Raw genomic sequence first — 27,394 nt, forward strand, 5'->3', positions numbered from 1 at the left:
TGTCCGCGGTTCCGAATTTTTATCTCCCTTACTGTTAAACCTACGTCCTTCATTTTTTTTAAATATTATTATTACCAATGTCTGGCCTACGCGTAGGAATTTTTCTGCCGGCGTATGAGGACGTACAGTGTTGCCAGGGTCCAAGAAATATCAATTAAAAACAAAAAATCGACTTTCTTCTTCATTTTCTTCTACGGGTTGGGCATGATGGATACAAAAGTCACTTCGTTGGAATTTGTGGTCTATGAGCGTTCCAACAAGGTATCATTCATGTCTCTGTGTCAATTAAGAGGGCTACTAGAGCCGCCAACGTAAAGGTCTACGATTTTTTCAAGAAAACATGGTCGGCTATTTTGAAACCGTTTTTGTAGGTGTTCCCGTGGTCCGATTTTTCGGATTTTGAATATGTTATTCAGTAGTAATTCCTGAATCGAAAACTGTTTTAAAAGCTTGTGTTGCAATTTTGTCCAGGTTGAGGGTAAAATTGCTCTAGATTTCCTGGACTAATATGAGAATTCTTGAATGAAATGCTTATGTAGTGGTTGGTGCACAAGACAAATTGCACTGAGATTGTAGTTTTTGTAGAACTTTCATTACTTCTGAAAGTTTTTTCTGCTATAGTCCTTACTGCCTCAATTCATGCATACTCCACCTTGTTTTAGAAAGGGTATGAAGGTATAATATTGGCAACCAGTGTATTGGTCGATCCTTTTATAGCCTGGTTTGAAAATAGCCAAGTAACAATACAAAAAAAGTAACTAAATTGTTGTGTTATCTTTGGACTAAACTGTATTATTGTAACCAAATGTTATTTAAAAAATCGTTAAATCCATGCATAAAAATATTAAAAGATATTTTTTTATCATGCCTCCCTCCTAATGATCTAGGGCCCTCACAGGATTACCCCACCTTCCTTAGGGTGGTCCTGATGATATACCTAGATTCAACGTTGGCTGCAAATTCAAACACACAAACTGTGCGACACATTAATTTGGAAACGCATTTGACGAGCTTCTGAGCACACAAATAATTACCTCAAGTGTATGAACTCAAATGAACAAGCTTAACTGTGGTGTTAACAAACGATACCTTAATAATTCCATAACGTACTTGATGCAGTCTGCATGTATTCCATTCATAGATAAAATCGATTCGATTGCTATAATCCTTAGCTTATGAGTCGATTTTGTGTTAATCTTCACGATTAGAAGAAAAGATAAATAAGCAATAACAATATCGTGGGAAAGAACAACAAAATTGAATTGTGGCAACAAAGGATGCGCACAAGACAAGATTTGAGGCTGTCTCGTCTCGAAAATGTACTGTAAAAGTGATGTCTCGACTCGAAAAATATATTCTTCTCTATTGGAAGAGCTGTGTCTCGACTCGAATTTTGTCAGGAAAATTCTGTCTCGTGCGCATCCCTACAAATGACACCATGGGAAACCGCACGTAATCTGCAGGCTTTTAGGTTCCCTAATTATGGGCAGTCACCTTGCATTGTACTTTAGAAAGAAAAACTCATACACCGATCATCAGCGTGTGAAATTGTGGAGGCTTCTGGTTCCTAGTTATGCAAAACCAAATTTATAAATCAATTCATATGATAAAAACGCAATAAGTACTGTTTAAATAGCAGCTAAAGGTCAAGTTGGGCAGAGGAATTTTTGGAACTATGCATATTTCATTTATCCTCAAACTGATAAGCCTGATAAGCAACTAACTTTTCTCCTCCTCTGTTTGTGACGACAGCGCCACTCTTCCACGACATTTCCTATCGTCAAAAAGTCATGCAAAGCATGGAGGTACTATAAAATATGTTGAAAATGGCCACCGGTTACTAATCCACACATGTGCACCCTTCTGATCACGCTCCTGAACACACCTCTGGTCATGTTTCAGTTTTCTTGAATTTATCGAACGAACGTTTAACGGTTGATTCATTTCGAAATGCCTTCTCGGGATGTGCCTCTGCTAGAGACCTGCACGGGCCGGGCTTGGGCAGACCGACTCTATTATTTCTTTGGGCCGAGCCGGGCTTGGGCGGGTCGACTCTGATTTCTCTTCAGGTCGGGCCGGGCTGAGCCGATTAATTGCAATTCTTTAATAATTATTGACATTCGTTAAACGATAATTAGAATAAAGGCAAACGTTGAAGAAGTGTGCCCGTGAAAAATGTTACAAAATGAAACTTCGAAAATTTATCGGGCCGGGGCGGGCTTGGGCCAAGAAATTTTAAAAACTTATCGGGCCGGGCCGGGCTCGGGCCGAAAATCTCCAAAACTTTTCGGGTCCGGGCTGGGCCGGGTCTACGTACATTCGGGCTGGAATGGGCTCGGGCCGAAAAATTCGGCCCGTGCAGGTCTCTAGCCTCTTCACCTCGGACCCCTTTTGTACTTTTCCAGAATGAATTTTTATCCAGTGTTTACATCATAATGATGTAGTAATGGATTACAAGTACTTTGCCTCAATTATCACCACCTTAGAAGCTCGTTCGTGGCTAAGCGGTTAGTACACCCGCCTTTGCCGTGGGAAATCCGGGTTCGATTCCTGGCGGGAGCTCATGTGGTTCAGATTCCACGTTAATCAATCGGTCCACGTCTCGTATATAGCTTCACTACTGAACGGGACGGTGAAACTCAAAATCAACTCAACTTAATTATCACCACCTGTAGTCTCCAACAAAAGAAAAAGAAAATTAAATATTTTTGCACCATGAGTTCCGTGACTTTTGAATCATTCTGTACAACTACTACTATTAATAATAATGATAATTAATTACGTTTCTTTACAGAAATTTAAAGAAAATGGAAACACTCCAATGGACGTGCTTCCCACCCTGAATCATTGTCTGGGTAACGTGGTGAGCTCTCTTGCCCTGGGAACCGAGTGGAAGGAAGGCGATTCAACTTGGGAATGGTTGCATACTCTGCAGGATGAAGGAACAAAAATGATGGGAGTTGCAGGACCTTTAAACTTTCTTCCATTTTTAAGGTTTGTTATATCTCTTCTACATTTGTAATGACTAAAAATCTATTTTGTTTTTAAGTATAAAGCAACAACTGTGAAGTTAATCTATGTCTGCTAATATGGTTCGTGTATAACGAAGTTCTTGAACTTACTTTCAAGTACTGATTCATTTATTGCAATTTTTAGAAAGAGGTTATACATATATTTTGAGGTTATACATATATTTTGAATCTCTTGTTATTTTATATGAAGGAAACTTGCATCTAAGGCCTGTTTGACACTAAAGCATTTATTGTACGATTTCTCACGGTAGAAAGACCCAGGGGTAAAAGTGGGTCTGAAAAGGCATGGGGACGCATGACGTCACACCGTCCCCCGTGCCTATCTTTGCCCATTGTAATTTTTTTAGAAAGTGGGGGGACGCCACGGATATTTTCTGAAAGCAGGGGGACGGCGTCCACTCACGTTTTCCCTCACTTTTACCCCTGGATAGACCATCAAAAATGCTGTTGATCTTCTATGGATCTAAAAATCAGCAGAGTTTTTACACGGTAGCACTTTTATTAGCGTCATCTCGTGATCTATAAGAAACGATACAGTAGAGAAGAGTGCGGTCATGGTTACCAGACTAAAATGTGAGCTAACAAAAGCTACTGTGGCTATTACAAGTACTGCAATTCAAGAATGATAGTACAGTAGATTCACGAGTATCCGGCATAATGTGGCGGGAGAGAAGGCCGGAGTTCTGAGCTCGTTAAGCATACACCAAGAAGAATTTACGAATACAGTACTGTACGTGCTGTACAGTTATAATCAGTTATAGTCAGCGGCAAGTGTACTTCATTGATGTCCGTTACGCACTGACGAAACAATGAACAAGGAGCAGAACGCTGCTCTTTTCCTGTTCACAACTTGTATTTTGAACACGACACGTAGCAGCATCGTAGCAGACGCGAACTTCCAATGCCTCGGCAATGTTGCCAATGCAACGCCTTGCCTTCCTCATTTAATTACGATAAAAGTAAACTAGGCCTGATAGTCGCGAGCCGGATACTCGGAATCTACTGTATATCTGGTGTATGCCATTTTATTTTTCTTGAAGTTCTTTCTCTCCATACAATATACCCTGCCTCATTTTTCACACACTACGGTGCTACAATTGGACACAGACAAAGTTTCAAAAAATCTCACGAAATATACCAGGTTTTACCTTCGAAAAACGTGCCATGGAAAGTGCTATGACACGGTAGAAGAACGATAATAAGAGTTTTTGGTACGAGAAATGCTTTCGTGTAAAACAGGCCTTTAGCTCTTTCATTTTTTATTTCAATGAATAAATATTAACAATTGTCTCTGATAGACCATCGCTAAAATGTTTCTTTGTAATTGACATTTAATTCTTCGTGAAATTGAGTTAAATGATTATCCCACTAAGTGTAATTCAGATGTGTTTTTTGGTCACATTAAACCCTGCTAATTCGATTATGGCAGTAGCAGATCCGATACACTTATTGTAAAAGATTGAAAACCACTAAAAATAGGAATGTGATTGATGATTTGAGTTTAGTCCTCCATTTCAGCACCGAGGCTATATGAAATGCAATATTCTGTTTAAAATTGGATCCGAAAAACTATTCGAGTTTTAATCCTAGAAAAGTACCTTCATCTGATATCGACTCCGACTCATGTGCACAAATATTTCAAACGTTAGCCAATCGGCAACGAAGAGCCACCAAATAGGCAATAGATATTGCAGAATGATTGAAAAATCACGCAATGTCAATGATGCAAATATTATTTTTTTTCTTTCGATCATACAAATTTTCAATCGGTGTTACTAGGACGCATTATTTGCAAGCTACTATGGCCACCTCGATCTCTCGACCTCAGCTCACTATATTTTTTCTTGTGTAGAAATACCTACAGTCAGAAGCTTACTCAACCTATCTGCATACTTTGTAAGAACTGTTCATCATCTATTTTATGTGCACCTCTCCAGAGCATGTTCAGAAACATGATCAGAAAGTAGCACATGTGTGGAATAATAAATTTTATGCCCGATTTCAACATCTTCTTTAGTACCCCTGTGAGTTGCAGGAGCTTTCTTCATTCTTTATATACAGGGTTATTATAAACGATTGAAGCGGTTTCATAAATTCACTGTAGCTTTAGTAATTGAGATATTGTAATAAAATTCAACAGTAACGTAGAAAAACTCAAAATGTTTTGTTTGTTGCAGGTGTACTTCAGAATTCTCCTACGAGAGCACAGCAGTGAGCAGTGAGGCAAGATGGCGACAGGCGCCGAGAAATCATTTCATGTTATGGCCTCCACGCTCTCCTGACCTAACCCCATGCGTACACCTTTGTTTTTTGTGTGGAGGGGGGTATGTGAAAAATTCAGTGTTCACACCTCCTCTCCCAGCAAACCTGCGAGCCGCATCAACAATGCTTTTGAACTCATTGATAGAGATATGCTACGCCGAGTGTGGGAAGAACTTGATTTTCGGTTTGATGTCTGTCGAATCACTAAGACAACACACATCGAACATTTGTAATTGTTAACAAAAAGTTTTTGAGTTTTTCTCTGTGTGTGAAAAAATATCGCAATATATACAGTAATACAGTTATTATCGAGCTGTGAAATCGCTCCAATCATTTATAATAGCCCTGTATATTCTAGCAAAATAAAAATCCAAATAGAGGTACACATAATGAATTAATTTTTATCGTATGCTCGATGCTAAAGCATGGAACACAATCTTTGGAATGTTAGCTAGGTTTAAAAAACGAAGGCTGTGATGAGACGTTGCCAAGTGGTAAAGGGGTGGGGCTAAGCAGACGCACTACAGTGCAACCAAATGACAGAAACATCTCGTTTTCTGCTTTTAAGAAAGTAGACGTGAATTTATGTATAAAGACATGGCAACATCGCATCCCTCTCATTTGCTGACAGTATTTAAAGGGAATTCGGAGCGCCACTTTCAAACTCCTTAAACCGTGTCCCTTAGCATAATTATAGATTGATTAATATCTTTTTATTGGCGTTTAATTAATGAAATTCCAAATTCATTTTCTGTTCCAGAGTCCTTCCTCGTTACAAGCGGGTGATGCATTTCTTGTGTGACGGCAAGAACAAAACCCATGAGATTTACAAGGAAATCATTGAACGTCATAGGGAGACGTTGAATGCAGAAGAACCCAGGGACTTTGTTGATGCTTTCCTCATCGCCATGGAGAAAAGCGATGAAGACAAGAAGAAGTTCTATTCGACTCCTCAGTTCTTGCACGCAATGGCTGATCTCTACGGAGCTGGATTGGATACGACTCTAACAACTTTGCGATGGTTTCTGCTTTATATGGCTGTTCATCAGACAGAACAGGTAAATACACAACGTTCAGTATTTTATAAGATGTTTTCATTAATTTTTGGGGCTTTTTATGTTTTTAAAGTACAACAATATTTAGTAATTTGTTTGGCCATGGTTGCTTTATTATAAGCGCTATGCACAGGATGGGTAAAAAAGCAACACCCTAGCAGAAATATTTAATATTTTTTATAGTAATTGGTTGATTTTAATGGACAAAGTTTGACATTGTACAGTAAAATGGTACCACGTTGTTACATTGTTACAAGTCAGTAGCGTCATTTCAGATTTGGCTTGGGGGGGGGCAAGACCCCTTGATATATGTAAAATTTCGCGTTTTTCACTGACTTACTACTATTCTATTGATAAAAATCTATATAAATCTCAAACTCAGGGGGGAGCAAATGCCCCTCCCTGCCCCCCCTAAATGACGCCCCTGTTACAAGTCAGATAGCAGAGGTTCCACAGAAGCGCCGACAATGTCCATAAATTTTTGCAGCTGTCTGGTAACATTCTCGACTGATTCCAGCATGAACTCACGTGGTGTATCTGACAGAACATGCCGAATGCGTTTCTCCAACTAATCCAAAGTTTTTGACTTATTCGATAAACTTGTTACTTCTGTCAGGCCTACAATAAAGAGTAACTAGGGTGAGATCAGGAACTTTTGCCGGCCATTCATGAGGACCGCGGCCACCCGGTTAGCGTTCGGGTAATTGAATATTAAACCACGCGCAAGCAGTTGAGTGCAAAATGTGGAGGGACAGCATGTTGTATGAATATAAGGCCATTTAAGTTGACCTAAATGGAGGTAATAGGCCACAAATGTTCTTGAAGCCTGGTTAAGTACCATTCTCTTCCTGTCTGGGTGTCGAAGAACATCACTTCTGCGAGTATGATTACAGACCATGTAGTCGTAAATTTTGAATAGCAGTTCTCAATGGTTTAGGCATGAAGTAAAGCACAAGGTCCGTGAGCATTGCGTCACCATCTTTACACCTGCATAACGGACTATCACACTTCGTAACATTATGTTGTAAGGCACGATCACTTAGTAGTAGGCGTTGAATCATCCTGGTCTGCTGTTATCATTCTGAAATGAAAACAGAAATTAGAACCACTTTAGGGATACAGTATCTTTTTTATTATTTAATGCAAATGCTATGATTTTTAAAAAAAGTGATTAACACTTTTTAATAGGAAGCTCATTTCTGTAGCGTAAGAGTTGATTATTTAAGAAAATAAGTCCTTATCTAGTAAATAGGAGTTAACATTGACAGCCTTGACGAATTTCAGGTCACTTAGTAGAAAGGTTCGAGAAGACAATGATCACAAGATTAAACTTGTGATTCTGTGGACTGTAGAACCAAGCCTTAAAAAAAATTGCAGGTTTTCATTATCTTATCAATTTCAATGTTTCATAAAAAGGGATTAGTTTAATCGCTTATTCTAGACTAATCCTAAACTTCAAGCGTTGGAATGACTGAAAATTTTCAGAAATATATATATATATATCCCATGTTCCGCAAAAACTTTTTTTCGGGAATATGTTTTTAATTGAAAGGTAATATGTAAAATGTCTAGCCTATTGTTTTCACTGATTTAACTGGACATCACTGGAAAGACTCAAAGAAAACAAGTGCCATATTCCTTCAAAATCAAATATTATATAGGCCCTTATTATATATATCCGAATTATGATGAAACATTTTTTCATTTACGGACAAAGAGGGAAGGAAACCACTCTTCATTCTTGATAAACTTTAAGCTCAAGCAGTAGGGGGTGTTTGGTAAATCTTAATGAATATATGCACTGTATTGTATCAACTTTGAATCATTTTGGTGAAACTTATATTAAAAAAATCTTCTTACCGTATTTAGCTAAGGAGACTTCAAACTTTGAAATAATTTACCCTCTTTTACCCACTTATCCTTGATAGATTTCACTCGCTACCAATGGAGATGATCAGAATGTTCTAAAGAAAGTGTGTACTGTTTTATAAATGTCGAACTTTTTTTAAAAATCTACTTTATACCGAAAAATTATTTCGCATGTATATGTTCAAATTTGCAATATGAGTAGATTTTACCTCCTTATTGTTAAATTTCTTTGCCCAGATAGATTTAATCACAAACAACTGAATTATTTTGAAAGATTGAAGGAGATTATATACCAAATTTTATTACTATCAGATAAGTTTTATTAGAGTTATCGTAGAACAAACAGTCATATAAAAGCTATTTGACCTCAAGGATAATGACATAAGCTCACTACACTCGTATGTCCATTTCTGCTTAGACCCTCTATCACTGTCCAAAGTGGGTCTAAGTGGGCTATACACGTAAAGATAAGCAAGCGGCAGGTATTGTGCGATAAGCAACATTGCTTATACAGTTTGGAATTTTACTAAAACCCTGTATATACAAAAAATTTTAGGCGCAGAAAAGGTACTTGATGATATTACAAGAAGTACTTGGATCAATTGTCGCATTCTCATCATGTGAAGGTTTTTCGTTGTTTTATTTTTGTAATTTTTCACTGATTGCGTCAGATGTTGAGTAAGCATTTTAACTTCATAACTGCAATGTTGCCAACTAGTGTCACTTTCTTGTTGTTGAAATTTGTTATAGAAAAAGGTCCAAGATGAGCTAGATGGAGTAGTGGGAGATCGCCTACCAACACTGGAAGATCTTCCGAGTTTGCCCTTGACCGAGGCTGCCATTGCTGAAACTCAAAGAATTAGATCCGTTGTACCACTTGGCATTCCCCACGGCACCCTGCAGGTAAATAAATAATTCAGTATACTCCTAACAGAGAATGAAGTATCTAAAAAAAAAAAAAAATTAAAAAAATAGAAATGACATGAAAATAATGATTAATTGTTGTGTAATTGCTTAAAATTAAGTTGTTTTCTTGTGTTCCCAGGGAGAAATAAAAATAACTCTGGATATACGAGGGTTAATCAAAATATATCTCTCTCTCCAAGTTAATTACGGTTGGAGTAGCCTTGAATATGAACTTTTAACCAAATATACGTAGAAAATCATGTTTCAAGGTTTGTTGTCAGTGGTCGTAGCGAGACGGTATGCTGAGGTATGCCATACTACCTCTGATTTTTCAGTAATGAAGACATACTACCCCACTGATTTTCCGTGATCAAGACATACCGTCACGGGAGAGTAGATGCTAAATACCTTTATTAAATCCATTTTTATACACAGTAATTGACAAATAGTTTCCACGTAAAATGATTTTATTTCTTATGTAGAAATAATTTCTAAGTTGACAATACCGTCGATTTTGCTATCTTTTTCCTACCTTTAGTTTTGAAATGAGGTGTCTACAAAAAAAAAAAAAAAAAGAAAAAAAACTTCTTCTAGCTTATATTTTGATGTATCATATTGAATTGTTTCTTTCTTATGTATGTATGTGTGTTTTCTTGCCTTAATACATATAAATGTCGTGTTTTGAGCATGGCCAAATTGAGCGGTTGTCTACTGTGGGGGCGGAACTTTAGGGCGATTTAAAATATCCCTAAGTCGAGTGGGGGTCCGGGAGTTTTCTTACAGGAAATTGTTAATATAAAAACTCGATTTTTGTTGAGCATTTTCGTGTATAATTCTCTATAATACAACATAAGGGGATATTTTTTACTTTTTTTTTCTTCAGAAAGTTGTTGACGGGGGATCAAAGTCTCTCCATGCACCTCCCGCCTCTGTAACTACAGAGAAGCTCTCCAATGGTTTTTAGTCATTATGAAATAGAAATGCGATCGTTTACGCAACATACCCTCACTATATTTCAACATTTAAATAGCCGGTATGTCGACTGAAAATCGTAATCAACTTATCGCTTTTGCTTTTTTTCCAACTTCGAACATTGCTTGTTGTGATTCTAAAAACATTTCCCGAGAAATTGTGATCTTTACTAATTTGAGTACTAAATCTTTATATTGATCGCTTCAACTTGCTTCGTTCTCCTCGTTATGTGTTATCTAATAAAACTCTGTGGAAGAGAATATTTCAATTGGAAATACGGAGCTCCTTCGTGACTATACAGGGTGACCCATTTTAATCTTTCCACGGAAATATCTCGAAAACAGTTGAACATAATTGAATCAAACAAAAACTCAAATAGGAAATGTCATGGGGCACATCGAATGGTGTTGTCACGGTATCCCCAGAGCCGCTCTTCGTGGAGCTCAACTTTAAATTTTAAGTGGAAATATGGGGAGAGTGATACCTCGTTCAATATGTCTCTAAACACTAAACAGCGTTGTGGCAAAGGATTTTTAATATCGATCCCGTTATTAAAAATGGCCGCCAAGACATGGTGCCTGTATTAGATAAAACAGGCCTGTATTAGATTCACTACAACTAATATGAAAACGGTTGGAGAAAATAAAGAGAACAAAAAGTGAAATAGGAAAATGGCATGTTGCACGCCCAATGATGTCGCGGTTCTCCCCAGGGCCGCCCTTCATGTGGGCCCAACTTTAAAATTTTAAATGTAAATATGGGTCGAATGATACCTCGTTCGATAGAACTTTAAAAACTAAAAAAAAGTATTGTGGCAAAAGATTGTACATATGGGTCACCGTTTTCAAAATAATCACCAGGATATGGCACCTGTATAAGATAAAACGTATTTTTGACAAGATAGAGCGATAACATTATTCTACGTGCTCCATGCCATTTTCCTGTTTAACTTTTTGTTCTCTTCATTTATCTTCTGTGGACGTCTTATCTAATACAGGCACCATGTCTTGGTGCCATTTTGAAAACAATGATGCATATAAAAAAAATCTTTTCAACTACGCTGTTTAATCTTTGAAGGTCTATTGAACGAGGTATCACTCTTCCTATATTTCCATTTAAAATTTTAAAATTGGGCCGGGGGGGGCATCACAATAACATCATTTTATGTGCCCCATGACATTTCCTATTTGAGTTTTTGTTCGATTCATTTATGTTCAACCGTTTTCGAGATATTTCCCTGGAAAGATTAAAATGGGCCACCCTGTATTGTTGGTGTTAGCGCCTTGGGCACAGGAGACCCCGGATTTGATTCCCGGTGGGAGCTCATATGGTTCCAACCCCATGTCAAGTTATTGATCCATATCTCATATAGACTCATTGCTGAAAGGAAGGGACTTGAACCACTATTCGGATTTATGTACAAGGTAAACACTCCTGCAAGGACCACATTCACAGATTATTTACGCATTATACACTTGGAAACAAAGGGGTACAATATTTAACCTTTTCACCTTGAAAAATGGCACAATGTTTTACAAAGGCACAATCCAAGGGTTGAGATGTTTGATCTAAGGTGGTAGCATCATATGAGCTTTCTGTTGAGCAAAGTATAGTATATACCGTACCTTTGTGTCTACAACTCAGTTGGGATGCAGCTGGATTTCGTTAACAAATAAATTTTCTTCACCTTTATTTACATTGTTTCTGCCTCTGACGTAAAACATACAGAAGTCAATAGACAAGTTCTTCATTATTAAGCGAGGGTGGTAGGCTTGACAATTAACAAGTGCACAATAGACGAATTTCAATTAACATGATTTCTTACGAAGTATTGTATATGTTGAGGCTGAATAATCCACTTGAGTACCGTGATAAAGCGGAAACCCATACTTCTTCGATCAGTGGCTCGGTTAATACTCAATACTGTGTCGAGAGTTTGCGTCACAAACTCATCTTCTTGAAGATTAAGAGCGCTGTTATAAACATTACAATGACTCTTACAGTGTTTAAAGTCTATGGATGTTAACGTTTGAAATATTGTTTCGTAATATCTTCGGTACATGTAATGAATATACAGAATTCTGCTATAGTGTTTCAAGGATTTGTCTACATGTATTACGTTTTTATGTAATTTAACGTCGCGTGGTTATGCCCTATAGGCTATTGGAGACGGCTATTTAATGAAGATTTATTGAAAGGATTAGTGGTATTAGAATGTGGGAGGAAACGGCAAAATCGCGAGAAAACCCACAGAAAGGATGTTGTCCGCACCTAAATTCGCAACTTGTACCACTCGCACCTGAATTCAGCAACTTTACCACTACGCTGTTAAACATGACTAAACACTACGCTACTAAACATGGATAGTACGTAAAAGTTATTAAAAACGACTGAAAGCTTTCGAAATGTGGGTGTGGAGAAGAATGGAAAGAATTAGCAGGTCGAGCAGAAAACGATTGAGAGCGTGTTAGAAATGGAGGGGAAAAAATATCAGTTTTAGATATTATTGAGAAAAGCAAAAGAAGTTAAGTTGGGTCATTGTCTATAAGAAAGAACTGTATTATGACGGACGTGCTACAGAGTATAAAGAGAGGGAGGGGACGAAGGACTATAATTGATGGACAATATTAAAACAAAAAAATCGTAGGTGAACACAAAGAGGTTAACAGAAGATCGTGAACCATGAAACCTTCTCAGTAGCGGCAATTGACGTGCCAATAATGGCAGAATACCTATGATGATGATGATGACTACGCCACTGATTCTGTTAACAGTGTACAAAGTTATTAGCGTTTAACGGGGAAAGGAGATTGTTCAAGGTTGATACATATCCAAAGTGATAGATCTGATCAAGCTAAACAAAATTATTTGAACGAATATAAATCCTCAGGTGTAGTTTTGAGAAAGCCAAAAAACACAAACTTGTTTGTATAAACCTAAAAATAGTTTCTATAGGATAACTACACCATCTACGTGTATTAAGAGTATAAACTAATGCTAAACTAATGCTAAAGTATACCCTCAACGAGATTTTCACTATTACACTAGCAATACAACAATATACAAATTGGTTAATGATATGGTCCAAAAGTAAGATTAACTCTTGAACTATAACTTTTTGTAATAAGACAGGCCCAAAATTAAGACAAAATCGTGAACTATAACTTTTTGTAATGAGATAGGACCAAAATTAAGATGAACTCTTGAACTATAACTTTTTGTAATGAGATAGGCCCAAAATTAAGACGAAATCGTGAACTATAACTTTTTGTAATGAGATAGGACCACAATTAAGACGAAATCTTGATCTATAACTTTTTGTAATGAGATAGGCCCAAAATTAAGACGAAATCTTGAACTATAACTTTTGTAATGAGATAGGACCAAAATTAAGATAAACTGTTGTACTATAACTTTCTGTTCAACTAGAATGTTGACAATTGTATTAGAGGATTTCAATGCGAAGATAGAGGATATTTTGAAACAGGTTATAGGAAGAGAAAGTCTCCATAAGGAAAGTAATGATAATAGTGTTAAAGTAGTGAATTTTGCAACATCCCAAAACCTTATCGTGAAGAGTACGAAATTCCCACACATCGCTACATGCATAAGTATACGTGAACTTCACGAGATGGGAAAAAATACGTAATCAAATTGATCATGTTTTAACTAGGGATGGCCAGAACCGGTTCCTGGTGGAACCGGTTTTCGGGTCTGAACGGATCCGGTTCTAGAAGATCCGGTTCCGGAACCGGTTTTTCGGATCCAGGTCTGGAACCGGTTCTTCGGATCCAGGTCTAGAACCGGTTCTTCGGATCCAGGTCTGGAACCGTTTCCGCTGGAATCGAAACTTTGTGACCATCCCTACCCTAAACCCGAGCTTCTAACAAGCTGTGAACAGTATGCTAGATGAAATGGTGAAAGCGACAGGCAGGCGCCCAGGCGGCGGCAGCTTGTCTCATTTTGGCTAAATAAACTGGTTAACTGGCAAACTCATTGGCTAAACAGGCAAACTGGCCAACTCATTTGGCTAAACACCCACTGATGGACCACATTTTTTTTCTGGGGGCACAAACGGGTCTGGGCGGGGAAGGCAGAAGCGCATGGTCCTCTTTGCATTATTTCAGAAGGTGAACTTAGTGCCTCCTTTACGAGTCTTTGGGGGCTTTCGGATCTAGATCTGGAACCGGTTCTTAAGATCCGGTTCTGGAACCGGGTTTTCGGATCCAGGTCTGGAACCGGTTCCTGAGATCCGGTTCTGGAACCGGGTTTTGGGATCCAGGTCCGGAACCGGTTTTGAAAACCGGATCTCCGAGAACCGGTTCCTCGCGGAACCGGTTCCGGCGGAACCGGAACTTTGTGGCCATCCCTAGTTTTAACATATAGAAGAATACAGTCTCCTGGCATAATTGATAATCGGTCGTTTAGAGAAGCTGACTGTGACATTGGCCGCTATCTGGTTATAAGAGACCAGCACGATTATAAGAGAGAGATTATCGTTGAAAAACGGAAATCTTCAGCATCTGAAAACGGAGAGGTTTAATGTAAAGCAATTAGAGGAGATCAGGGGAGAAAGGAATACCAGATTGAAGTGTCGAATAGATTCTTGGTTCTAAAAAGTTCGGAATGCACTAGTATTGAGGATACTTGGATTAAAATTAAAGATAGCATCAAATTTTCAGCAAAAGAAAAACTGAGGCACGTGGAAATGCACAGGAACAAACCATGGTTCGACCAGGAATGCACTAAACTAGCAAAGGAAAGAAAACAGTTAAAACTGAATTAGCTGCAAACACTGAACGATAGAACACTACACCACAAAATTTCGTTGGTATTGCCCGGGAAACTTCCAAAATTTTTACAACAAAGAAGCCTGATTTTTTTTTTTTTTTTTTTTTTTTGAAAGCTAAAATTATTGAAGTTAAAGATAATAGTAAATATGTAGATATACGTATCTTAGCAAATTTAAGAAAATTTATCAACCTGGCCCTTAAACATTAAAGAAAGCGGACAGAACAATTTTTACTGATTTGTGCTGATAGTATTTTGAATAGACGGAAAGAATCCTTGTACAATTTACTCAACACATAACCAAAAAATAATGTTCGTGGAGAAAGTGAAATACATACAGCAAAAAACCGTATATTGCAATTCGGATATGAAATTGGGACGTTTACCCCCCGCTCCGCATACACACACATTCTACGAAACTCTGCGTACATTACTGGTCACTTTCGGTTACAGTATTTTATCCATACAATTCGAAAGCATACTGTAGTTTACAATGTGAAACGGAACTCAGTCGTTTTACGTAAATAAGTTAATATGTCAAAAGAAGGTGATTGAAGGAACAGTAAATATACAGATTCTTTTCATTTTTTCAGTAAATAAGTTGCCAGTGATGGCATAATCCCTTTGATGATGACAACGAAATGATTATTTAACTTCATAAAAATCTATACTGAAAAAATGAACACCTTTTGAATTCAATTATGGGCGGTAATATCAGTACAATATAAAATGTCTCTGTACTTTGACCCTAACATGTTCTGTATCAATGTAACACTTTTTCTTAGTTTTGATATCCAGGCTTAAAATCTGAAATAATTCAATTGGTTATATTTCCATAATGTAGCCCACCACTCTGAATGGATATTATATTCCTGCTGGGACAATGGTAGTACCTCTACAGTGGGCTGTCCATATGGATCCTAAAGTATGGGACGAGCCAGAGAAATTCATACCTAGTCGATTCATTAGTGAAGATGGACACTTCCATAAGCCAGACAATTTTATTCCATTTCAAACAGGTAAGATTTCTTTTTATATATATAAAGAGTATTAGTTACATCAATTCTCTTCAGATGGCAAAGTCGATAAATGTTACACTAGCACCACTTATTAACGTAACAAACGATGTAATTGCTTGATGGATGCTTGATATAACTGCTAATGGTTCCAAATTAATCTATGCTATTGCCACCTAGGGAAATTTTTAATTCCCCATAACGGCTGAAAGGGCCAAGATGGCTATACTATAATATAGCATTCTCGCTTTATTTTGACTTGTAGAATAGCGCTCTGTTGTCCATATGACACTATTTTTAGAACACCCTATATAATATGCTGCAATTAACGAGTGTCTCGTTTTGTTAGTAATCCAAGTTACGAGTGAGATATATTCTTTGAGAAATGCTCCAACTCTGACTAACGAGAATATGGTATTTAACTTACGAACACGGAGGGTATGACAAAAGTTCGTATTACAGTCAGTCATTTTTTATTTTTTTAATTTTATGTATTGGTGCGAAGAAAATATAGGAGAAAAACATGGGAATCCACGGACACTATATTGCCCACCTCAAATAGGCAATATGTGGGATCGACCCATGGACCAGTGCTGGTAAAATATTCAAATAATTATTTCGAATATTCGTTAGGCCTATCCGAATAATGTTTCTTCTATTATATGAATATCCGAATATTTGTTTTCAATACAGGTATTCCAACAATTATTTGGATAATTATTGGTTATTTGAACAGTTATTCGCATAATTTCTCCTTTATTGAACATTTGTTCGAACAATTCGTTGCATGAGAACCAGAGGAACATAACTCCATTTTCGTAGTTTTACAGGCGAGAGGACAAAAATATTATTTCCTTAGAAAGATGTGTTTTTTTAATAAGACGGTAATTGAACTACATTACAACAGATGATCGACAAAGAGAACAGATGGCGTTACGTTCCATTTACACCAAGTGAGGCTTTCAAAATTATGTCCAAACATGAAGAAAACGAAAACCGCATTTTTGGAGTTGCGTTCCTCTGGTTCTCATGCGACGAATTATTCGTTACTGTTGTTTGAATAATTATTCGTTATTTGAACAGTCGTTTGAATAATTATTTGTTATTGAACAGTTGTTTGAATAATTATTCGTTATTTTAACAGTTGTTCGAATAGTTATTGCACAGTTGTTCGAATAATTATTCGTTATTGAACAGTTGTTGGAATAATTATTCGTTGCTGAACAATTGTTTCAGTAATTATTCGTTATTGAACAGTTGTTCGAATAACTGTTCGCTATTGAACAGTTGTTCAAATAATTATTCGTTATTTAAACAGTTGTTTGAATAATTATTCGTTATTGAACAATTATTCGAATTTTAACAGCCCTATCGTTGAACCCTCGTCGTTATTTTAACAGTTGTTCGAATAGTTATTCATTATTGAACAGTTGTTCGAATAGTTATTCGTTATTGAACAGTTCATCGAATAATTATTCGTTGCTGAACAATTGTTTCAGTAATTATTCGTTATTGAACAGTTGTTCGAATAACTGTTCGCTATTGAACAGTTGTTCAAATAATTATTCGTTATTTAAACAGTTGTTTGAATAATTATTCGTTATTGAACAATTATTCGAATTTTAACAGCCCTATCGTTGAACCCTCGTCGTTATTTTAACAGTTGTTCGAATAGTTATTCATTATTGAACAGTTGTTCGAATAATTATTCGTTATTGAACAGTTCATCGAATAATTATTCGTTGCTGAACAATTGTTTCAGTAATTATTCGTTATTGAACAGTTGTTCGAATAACTGTTCGCTATTGAACAGTTGTTCAAATAATTATTCGTTATTTAAACAGTTGTTTGAATAATTATTCGTTATTGAACAATTATTCAAATTTTAACAGCCCTATCGTTGAATCCTCGTCGTTATTTTAACAGTTGTTCGAATAGTTATTCATTATTGAACAGTTGTTCGAATAATTATTCGTTATTGAACAGTTCATCGAATAATTATTCGTTGCTGAACAATTGTTTCAGTAATTATTCGTTATTGAACAGTTGTTCGAATAACTATTAGTTATTGAACAGTTGTTCGAATAACTATTAGTTATTGAACAGTTGTTCAAATAATTATTCGTTATTTAAACAGTTGATTGAATAATTATTCGTTATTGAACAATTATTCGAATTTTAACGGCCCTACCGTTGAATCCTCGCAGCAGAGATGGGTACTCTTCCGCTGACCCCAATGTTAAACAATGTTCAATAAAAACATTTGAAATTGAGAGTACAGATACACGTTGTTTCCCACTAGAAATGATACTATCCCCTCTTTCACTCACAATCTATTAGAATTAGTATTAGGATCAGTGGCGGATCCAGGGGAGAAAACTTTCTTATTTTATATATATAAATAAAACCCATCCCAGAGTTTGAAGCTCTTAAAAGTAGCTCTAAGTAGCAGTATGACAGCCCCCCCCCCAGAAGTTGGTCTTGGATTCGCCCCTGATTAGGATTTAGATTTCTGGGCTTTTGGCATCTATGGCCATTGTTAGACTATCACATATGAGGGATGACGTCCCTCAGAGATCACACTTCCTGAGAATTGCAGAGGAAGAAAGGAATAGAAAGAAAGAGGAAAGGAAGAAAACAGCCTGGGACTATTATCTAGGTACCATCCCGGCATTTGCCTGATGTGAATGAGGAAGACCTGACTCAAAATGGCTGGTCTGAAAAGTTTTTTTTTACACATTTTTTTCGACCGAACGTCCCAGTAATCGAACCCTACTCGGAAAACTTAACCATGTGGGGTCACATAGTTTATGTTGTGTTTCGCACTCTCTTGGATCTGATTTTTGAGAAGCTTCGATTACATTTTTACATAAACACATTTTGCATTCAACGAATTGATGATTCTATTATTTTATGTGATAAAATTCGATTCGAGATACGTAATTTTTCAGAATACTGTACATCTCTGGAAGGTATCAATGAATGCTCCACTAATCTATCTTATATGAGAAAATTCGATTCGGAATAATTTTCAGGATGCGGATAACTTTTTGGAACACATTAATGGCATCTCCATTAGCCTACATTATTAGTAAATACGGAAATTGGCCTGGAATGCAGTGTTTTTAAGAAACGAATATCTTCCCGGCGTGAATGAATGGCATCTCCATTAGCCTACATTATTAGTAAATAGGGAAATTGTCCCAGGATGCGACGTTTTTGAGAAACGAATATTTTTCCGGCATGAATTAATGGCATCTCCATTAGTCTGCCCTATATGGGGAAAATTTGATTCGGGATACGAGATTTTCAAGATACTAGTTACTTTCTGGAGCAAATTAACTTATCTGTTAAGTTGATGTGCAATACCATTCCATCTTCATAAATAAATAAATATAATATCCGGACAGTTGAAACTGAACGGGATAGCAGTGACGTCTCTTGCTTGATACTGAAGGCTTCCAATCCTTGAGAATTGGAGATATACGCGTGACCACTTTATACGTATTTGATTAAAGAAGTGGTGACAGAGCTATTGTGCCATTCTTATTTCGTAAATTATTGTGAAGCATTGACTCCACGGAACAAATGTTTCGTATTCTATAGTAGTGTTTGAGAAGTATGTGCTGCTATTTAAATTGCGGGATTGGGATCTTTAGAAAATTGGGAGCTTTTCGGATAGTTCCATATTATGCATATGTACAGTTTTTTGTAATCTTTCTTAAACGTATCAACAATGTTTAATGATAGTAATGTGATTTTTGTATTTTGTCTTTTGATTCAGGAAAGCGCATGTGTCTTGGAGATGAACTTGGTCGGATGCTGCTTTTCTTGTTTGGCGCTTCAATCGTACATCAGTTCTTACTGTCGATACCAGATGGCGAGTCTGCTGATTTGATTGGTGAATGTGGCATCACGTTGATACCAAAACCATACAAGTTGAAATTAGAGCCTCGCCTGGCTACAGTGAAATGAAGAAGAAAAGATGAAAAGATTTCATGACAGAAATTCACTTCAAGCAGCTTATGTTCTACTTACCAATAATTTTGACAGCATTGTTATTAGTACAATTATGTATAGTGTATTGAATTAAAAATATATGTATATGAATTATTATTGTGTTATTCCTTCTGATAGGGTTCGGATTAAGCTGGGGGACTTTACCAGATATACAAGGTGTGATTGGGAAGTTTTAAGACAGCGCCACTGTTCAAGAGGAGTAGATATAATTGCCCGTTAGCTTGCAGGCGGTGGCATAGTGTGACCTTGATACGTGCTGCAAGAATCCTTGCAATATTTTTGTTCAGTACAGCTTAGCAACATGTTGAGTGCGGACGTGTATGTGTGTGTCGTGGCAGATTATTAATTGCACAAAATGGATGAAAAACTGAGACAACGCGTTTGTGTCAAATTTTGTTTTAAAACCAGGAAATCTGCTTCGGACACTTAAGAACTCTTAAAAACAGCTTTTGGAGATAAATGTCTGAGCCGATCAAACGTGTTTATCTGGTTTAACAGATTCAAAGACGGTCGCCACTCAGTCGAAAATGACCCTCTGTCCGGCTGGCCTTCCACATCAGAAACCAAGGAAAATATTGTAAAAGTTCGCGAGTTAGTGCACGCTGACCGTAGACTTATAATTAAGGAGATGGATGACGACCTGAATTTAAGTTTCTACGCGGTTCAGTCAATCTTAACTGACGATTTGAACATGCATCGAGTGTCCGTGAAATTTATTCCGAAATTGTCGTCAGGCGAGCAGAAAGGCATCGGCGCATTGTGCATTATCGATCCAGGAATTTCTGGTCAAATTCAACATTACTGTGCTTCCGCAACCCACTATATCCCTTTTTGGTCCCTGCCAACATCTACCTGTTTCTTAAACTAAAATTTTAATATAGGAACCTGCATGTAATATAAGGAAGACTGTTAGATATCAGACATCCTGCAACGGCATGATGTAACATTTAAGGGCAGTGCCTATGTAGCATACGGATAACATAAGCTCCATACTGATTCCTGTAGTAAGCAAGAGTATTCCGTATATTTGTACAATATACCGCTGTTCGAGGAACGGATTTTTCTGTGTGGAAAGGAGAAAATCAAACTAAATATGGTTAAAGAAATGACGAAAAAGAGAGTAAGGGTTGAAGTGGAACTTTTCTTTCCTGTAGATTTGTTTTTATACACTACTACAGTTTTTCCTCTGTCTTTAGCTTACTCTTCAAATTGGTTCATTGATTTTTAAGGGGTTTGGCCGGGAGGCAAAATATCTCGAGAACTACTTAATTTATTCTCAGCAAATTTTGATTAGAATGTAGAGGATCAAAAGTTAGGAATTGTGTTAGCTTTTGGATCCGATACTCAAACCGGTAGTGGTAGAAATTTATCACTTCCGGTTTTAACGTTGATCACTGTACAAAAACTGTAATAGATAGAAGAGATGTTGTTTTCTGCTTCTGGTCTGGGATGTAAGCGTCCCAGAAATATTTACCTGTCTCAATCTTTAGCTCTCTAGTAAAATGGAAGTGGTTGACAATCCAATATAACTTCCGGTTTCAATATTGATTTACATAGACAAAAAACGATATCGTAACGAGAAACGGTTTTCTAGGAATCGATTTAACGCTTTAAAAAATGGGTACCATATTCTATCTTAACCCTCTATTCAAACGTGAAATAGCACAAATGAACCACTTCTGGTTTTGATATTGATCACCATAGATCAAAATCTGTAGTAGATAGCGAGAAACGGTTCTCTGGAAACAATTAAGTTTGAAAAATATGTTTCATCTCATCTCTCTACTAAACCGGAAGTGACACAAACTACTTCCGGTTTTAACGTTGATCACTATAGAATGAAAATAGGAACAGAAAGCGAGAATCACTTTTCTGCGATCAATTAAGTGTCCCAAGAATAAATTCCATCTCCACTCTAATCTTTGTATTAAAACCGGAACTATTTGAAATCAAGCTTTTCTGTTCTATCGTTGATGGTTTGGTTATGGAATGAAAACGATAACAGACAGCGAGAGGCGATTTTCTATAACCAATTAAGCGTCTCAAGAATATATTCCATTTCTACTTTATTCTCTCTACCAAAACCAAAAGTGTCAGAAATCAGCCATTTTCTCTTTTAACGTTAGTCATTATAGAGTAAAATGGCACCAGAGAGCGAGAAGAGGTTTTCTGCAATCAATTAAGATCTTAGAATGTATTCAATATCCACTCTAATCAGTGTTGCCAGACCAGTCAGTTGGAAAAGCAGGAGATTCGAAGATAAAAAAAACAGGAGAAAGCAGTAGACACACAGTGGTGGCGTTTGAATATAAATCCGGGGGGGGGGCAATAAAATTTGCCATTATTAAGAGGGCAGTAGTCAAAACAAGCAATCCAGAATTCATTTCCGATGAACTACGTTGAGCAAATGAAAGTGAAAAGTCCCGATTTATATTAATATTATTTGATACAAACATGTGTGAAGTAAAACGTAGTGAAAGAGAAAAACTGGAGTGGGAAAACGTCTTTTCATGGAGTGGGAAAACGTAGCGATAACATAGCTATATTGTGCAGTCACACGTGACCGTGGCGTAAGACGATTTCTTGCTGACGATCGCGGAGAAACGATCTAAGCCACTCTTCCAGCCCAAGTCCCAATTTAAACAACACTTACTTGTAAATCTTACAGAAAGTCATAAAAACGCTAACCATAATGCATATAGAGAATGACGTACAGTTGTATTCTTTGGATTCATATTATATACAGTAAAGCTCTATAACTATATGCTCTACAGAGCTTTGAGTGTTATAACAGAGAAATTTCGTCTTTTTATTTGAGGAAACATTGAAAATTCAATATTAATAATCATAATAATTATTCAACTTCTCGAAGTAACGAAAAAGCAGGAGATTGTTCACTTATCATTTTCTTTCGCAGTAGATCAGTAGAACGTAGAAAAAGCAGATCTCCTGCAAAATCAGTAGATCTGGCAACACTGACTCTAATATCTCTACTAAAACAGGAAGTGCCAGAAATCTATCACTTCCGATTTTAACATTGATCGCTACAGAGCAAAACCGGTAGTAGATAGAAAGAAACTGATTCCTGGAATCGACTATACGTTTCGCTTCCACAAAAGAGTGATGGGATTACCTTGCATAGCGTTGCTAATTGGTTCTAAGAAACATATACGCTCTGTAAAATTGCGTTGCTTCCGGTCTATCTACAACGGGTTTGTTTCTCACAGAAGTTTGGGGAAATAAAAACAACTCTAATCTAGCCAACGGTGACTGGAACGAAAGACACTATTATATGTGAAGTGTAAGAGTTTGAAATGGGGAAGGTGGAATATTTGATTAGTTTTAAGTCTCTAAAGAGGCCTTGTCACTTAACAAGAACTTGTAGCTGCCATAATATATATATATATATATATATATATATATATATATATATATATATATACAGTGGCGTATTTAGGGGGGTGGCTTCCGGGCTTAAGCCCCCCACGAAATCTTACTTAGTATAGTAAAGTAAATGAAATATCTTGCAGAATTTTCACATTTCCAGGCAAAGCCCCCCCCCCGAAAGTTAGCAAAGCCCCTCCCGAAACAAAATCGTAAATACGCCACTGCATATATATATATATATATATCTTGAAACCCAATCTTTCTATTTACTGTGTACATAATTACAACATCTTGAAAGCAAGAAAGGTATTTCCACCTATGCAGCACTGCACTCCAGTGGACAAACAGTGAACCTCCTCATTAAAAACTTGTATTTTGACGCACTTTCCCTTCCTGTCCAAAAGAATCCGTTGTTTCGGAAGCGGCGAAACTGGTTTTTCCTTTATGTCAGCGGGAAGGCGATAGCAGGTAGCAAGCAAGACGTCCCAGAAAGTTGCACACTGTTCAACTCCTTGCAAGATGGAAAAAATGTTTTATGACCCTTTCAGGACTTAGTGTACATGGTGGAATATGGTAGGGTTTCAAGATTTTTTTTTTTTTTTATGGCAGCTACAAGTTCTTGTAACGTGGCAACCCTCTTTAAGTAAAGGTTTTAAAGGTGAACGAGAAATAAAAGGAACAACAAGACAAAATTGCAAAGAAAGCTTTCAATTTAACGTCAAACGTTTATGTCCTTTAGGCTAAGGGAGACGGGTTATTGAGGCAAGTGAATGATGATGGAAGAAGGGTTTATTAGTGGATTGAACAGTTTAAAAATGGTCGAACGGGGTGATTCAGCTCCGATCAACACGTTAAGGAAGTGGTGCATTCGTGGTGGCTTGTTGCGCAACCAAAAACCTATTTTTGCATAGGGTATCGGCAAGGGCGCCCATGTTATGGTTTCCAGGGGGGCAAGAAAAAGCGACATTTCAAATATAGTTTCAAATTTTGCTGTAACTATTCTAAAAATTCTATTGGGTTTTCGATATTCCGATGTACAATTTCCTCTAGGGGGGACGAGCGGCCCCCTTGCCCCCCTGATGGGCGCCCTTGGGTATCGGAAAGCTTGTGCAACGGTGGACCAGGTACAATGAAAACCAAGGTGACTATGTTGAAAAATGATATGAATAAGAAACATTATACGCTTGTGGTGATAAATAATAAAAATTGATTGCATATACTTATTGACTTAACCTCATATTTAAAGCGCAATTAGGAATTTATTCAAGAGTGGGCACTTTTTACTACTGGCATGATGGTTAGTTCTTTAAGTATTATCTATGATACTAAATTTACATATATAATTTAATTAATTACGCAAAAAAAAGAAGGAACATTTAATTAGATTTGAAGAAATTAACGAAACAATATAATTAAAATTACAGTTCATTTCAAAGGAAACATGAAAATAAGTCTTCATACGATATCAATGGATCAGAAAAACATTGTATTCAACTATAAGCGTAGATATTCAACTATAAAAATGATGTAGGCATTCAACTACAAAAATGACGTAGGTTCAATTATAAAATGGCGTAAGTATTCAACTGCAAAATGACGTAGGTATTCTATTACAAAACACTATAGGAATTCACTTACATAAAAGACGTAGGTATTCAATTACAAAATGGCGTAGGTGTGCAACTACAAAAATGACGTAGGTATTCAATTACAAAGTGAGATAAGTATTCAAGTACAAAAACAGCATAGGTATTCAATTACAAAATGACGTAAATATTCAACTACAAAATGACATAGGTATTCTATTACAATACAAAACATCATACGTATTCACTTACAAAAATAACGTAGGTATTCAATTACAAAATGAGGTAGGTATTCAACTACAAAAGTTGCATAAGTATTCAACTACAAAAATGACATAGTATTCAACTACAAAAATGGCATAGATATTCAATTACAAAAATGGCGTAGGTATTCAACTGCAAAATGGTGTAGGTATTCAATTACAAAAATTGGCATAGGTATTCAACCACAAATCTTTTCTTTTAATGTAAGTAACATTTCTTTGAGACACTACACTAGTATTAAAGTATTGAATATAGCATTGGTGGCGATGATGACAAATCCTCCACTCCACCCCACCTCCAAATAAATTAAGACTTTAATGCATTATTCATTTATTGAAATTTCTCTTGGAAATAAAAATAATACAAGCAATTAATTGGTTACGATCTTACCTTGACAATTGTACAAAAAAAGAAAAAAAACTTATGCAACTAAATAGCTAGTACGTTTAGTCAATAGCTTTTGTGAAGAGTCTACCACAGGAAATTGTGTGTACAGTAGGTAATGAAGAAGGTAGATGCCTTCTTTTCGTAATAACCATTATGTATGTCTAGGTTGCGTAACGTGTTTTACGAAAAAATGAGTTACGTTAAGGTGGCCGATTGAATGTTACAGAAGGATATATTGCAGAAGAAATAACCGCAATATTAAAAGAGATTTATAAAGCTTTTGTCTAGCTCACAAACTGATGTCTCAATTAACACTGCTTCCTGTGAGTAACAGACGTGCATCATTCCATCAACAAAACAATAGATCATTATCTTAAGTTGATTTATAATATGGAAATAAACCTAAGGTTTTAACAACCTTAATTCTTTTGGAGGAGGGAACCGAATAAGTTTTTCATTTTGTTTCCAAACAAAATTCGTGTAGAAAGCCTTCCATGTGAAAAATCTATGATAGAGAAACGGAAAACATTTTATAGTTTTTTAGTTTATAGGATCCTCATTTTCTCATAGTCTATGATGTCAGATTCTCCATGTACAGCGCCATCACCCTCAAAATGCATTAAATCTACTTGCTTTCCAACTTACTGAATGGCTATTATCTCCAATGGTTATGAACATTTTATCACAATTTTACTTGCTAACAGCTTTAAAATTTAAACTAATTTTCATTTGGGATCCACATAAAGATCCAAGACGCAAAATGGCCACATTGAAGCAATGTTATTCCTATGGTGTTTATGTTATCTTTATCTCTGAAAGTTGGTCACCTGTATATCTTGGCACTTGGCCACATTGATGACATGTTATTCTCATGCTGTTAATGTTATCTTTACCTCCGTAAGTTGGTCACCTGTATATTTTGACACTTGACCATATTGATGCAATGTTATTCGTACGCTGTTACCTTTACCTCTGCATGTTGGACACCAAAATATTTGGTAGTATACGCGGTCTTCTTCATTTCTAACAACCCTTATAAACATCTTCTACTGTTATATTTTGGAAGGTCAGTGAATCCAAGGGAGAAGGAGAGAGAACTCCAAAAATACAGGAGAGGATGGTACGGTTTTATTGTATCTTTATGTATCTTATTGTATCTTAACAGAAAGAAACCATTTATATTCGCCCAGTCCACACGGAGATATGGAACTAAGAGTCCTTTGCTTTCGTTGCGATTTGTAATAAATAACGATCGGATTCATGTTGCAACATAAAAAGGAAGAAAAATAACAATTTCTTGCCACTTCTCGGTAAAATAATAATAATAATAATAATAATAATAATAATAATAATAATAATAATAATAATAATAATAATAATAATAATAATAATAATAATAATAAATGGGATAAATGTTTAAGACTCCAGAACCAAGGGGTGATAGGGATGAGACAGTATTGATATCCAGGGTTTTTCTGGAACTGACAACTTAGTAAAGAATTTACGTTTTGTAGGTAGTTAGTATATTGAAAATACATTTTAATAATGGTACTGTCAATTAACATTTAAATAATGGAAAACTCAGGAATATATGTATTACATATAATGTTCCTATAGGCTTGTCGCAGAAGTAATTTTTACTATGTAATTTTTGGTTAGTTAGTTCAGAGCTTAGTATTCTTACAGCATTGAGGCTATATGAGACATAGACTTATATTTTAACATGAAATCAAAGCTACATGAGCTTTCACCCAGAATCGAACCCGAGTTTCCCTCGCCAGAGCTATCTACGTTAGCCATACACCCACAAGGAAGCTCTGATATGTTAGAAATTGATACAGTATGTA

General features: G+C 36.5%; 1 protein-coding gene across 2 annotated transcripts in view; it reads left to right on the forward strand.

Moving 5' to 3' along the window:
* Positions 1-20,013, forward strand: part of LOC145694469 (cytochrome P450 306a1-like) — a 179,311-nt gene extending 159,298 nt beyond the window's left edge. For both annotated transcript variants that reach the window (XM_081770763.1, XM_081770762.1), the window contains exons 3-7: positions 2,795-2,994; positions 6,055-6,352; positions 8,969-9,121; positions 15,732-15,906; positions 19,688-20,013. In XM_081770763.1, coding sequence (XP_081626889.1) covers positions 2,795-2,994; positions 6,055-6,352; positions 8,969-9,121; positions 15,732-15,906; positions 19,688-19,878 — 1,017 coding nt within the window. In that variant the 3' untranslated portion in view covers positions 19,879-20,013. The remainder of the gene's footprint in view (positions 1-2,794; positions 2,995-6,054; positions 6,353-8,968; positions 9,122-15,731; positions 15,907-19,687) is intronic.
* The last annotated feature ends 7,381 nt before the right edge of the window (positions 20,014-27,394 follow it).

This window comes from Thermobia domestica, chromosome 9 (assembly GCF_964235325.1).
Source record: "Thermobia domestica chromosome 9, izTheDome1.hap1.1, whole genome shotgun sequence".
In the NCBI taxonomy this organism is placed as follows: Eukaryota; Metazoa; Arthropoda; class Insecta; order Zygentoma; family Lepismatidae; genus Thermobia; species Thermobia domestica.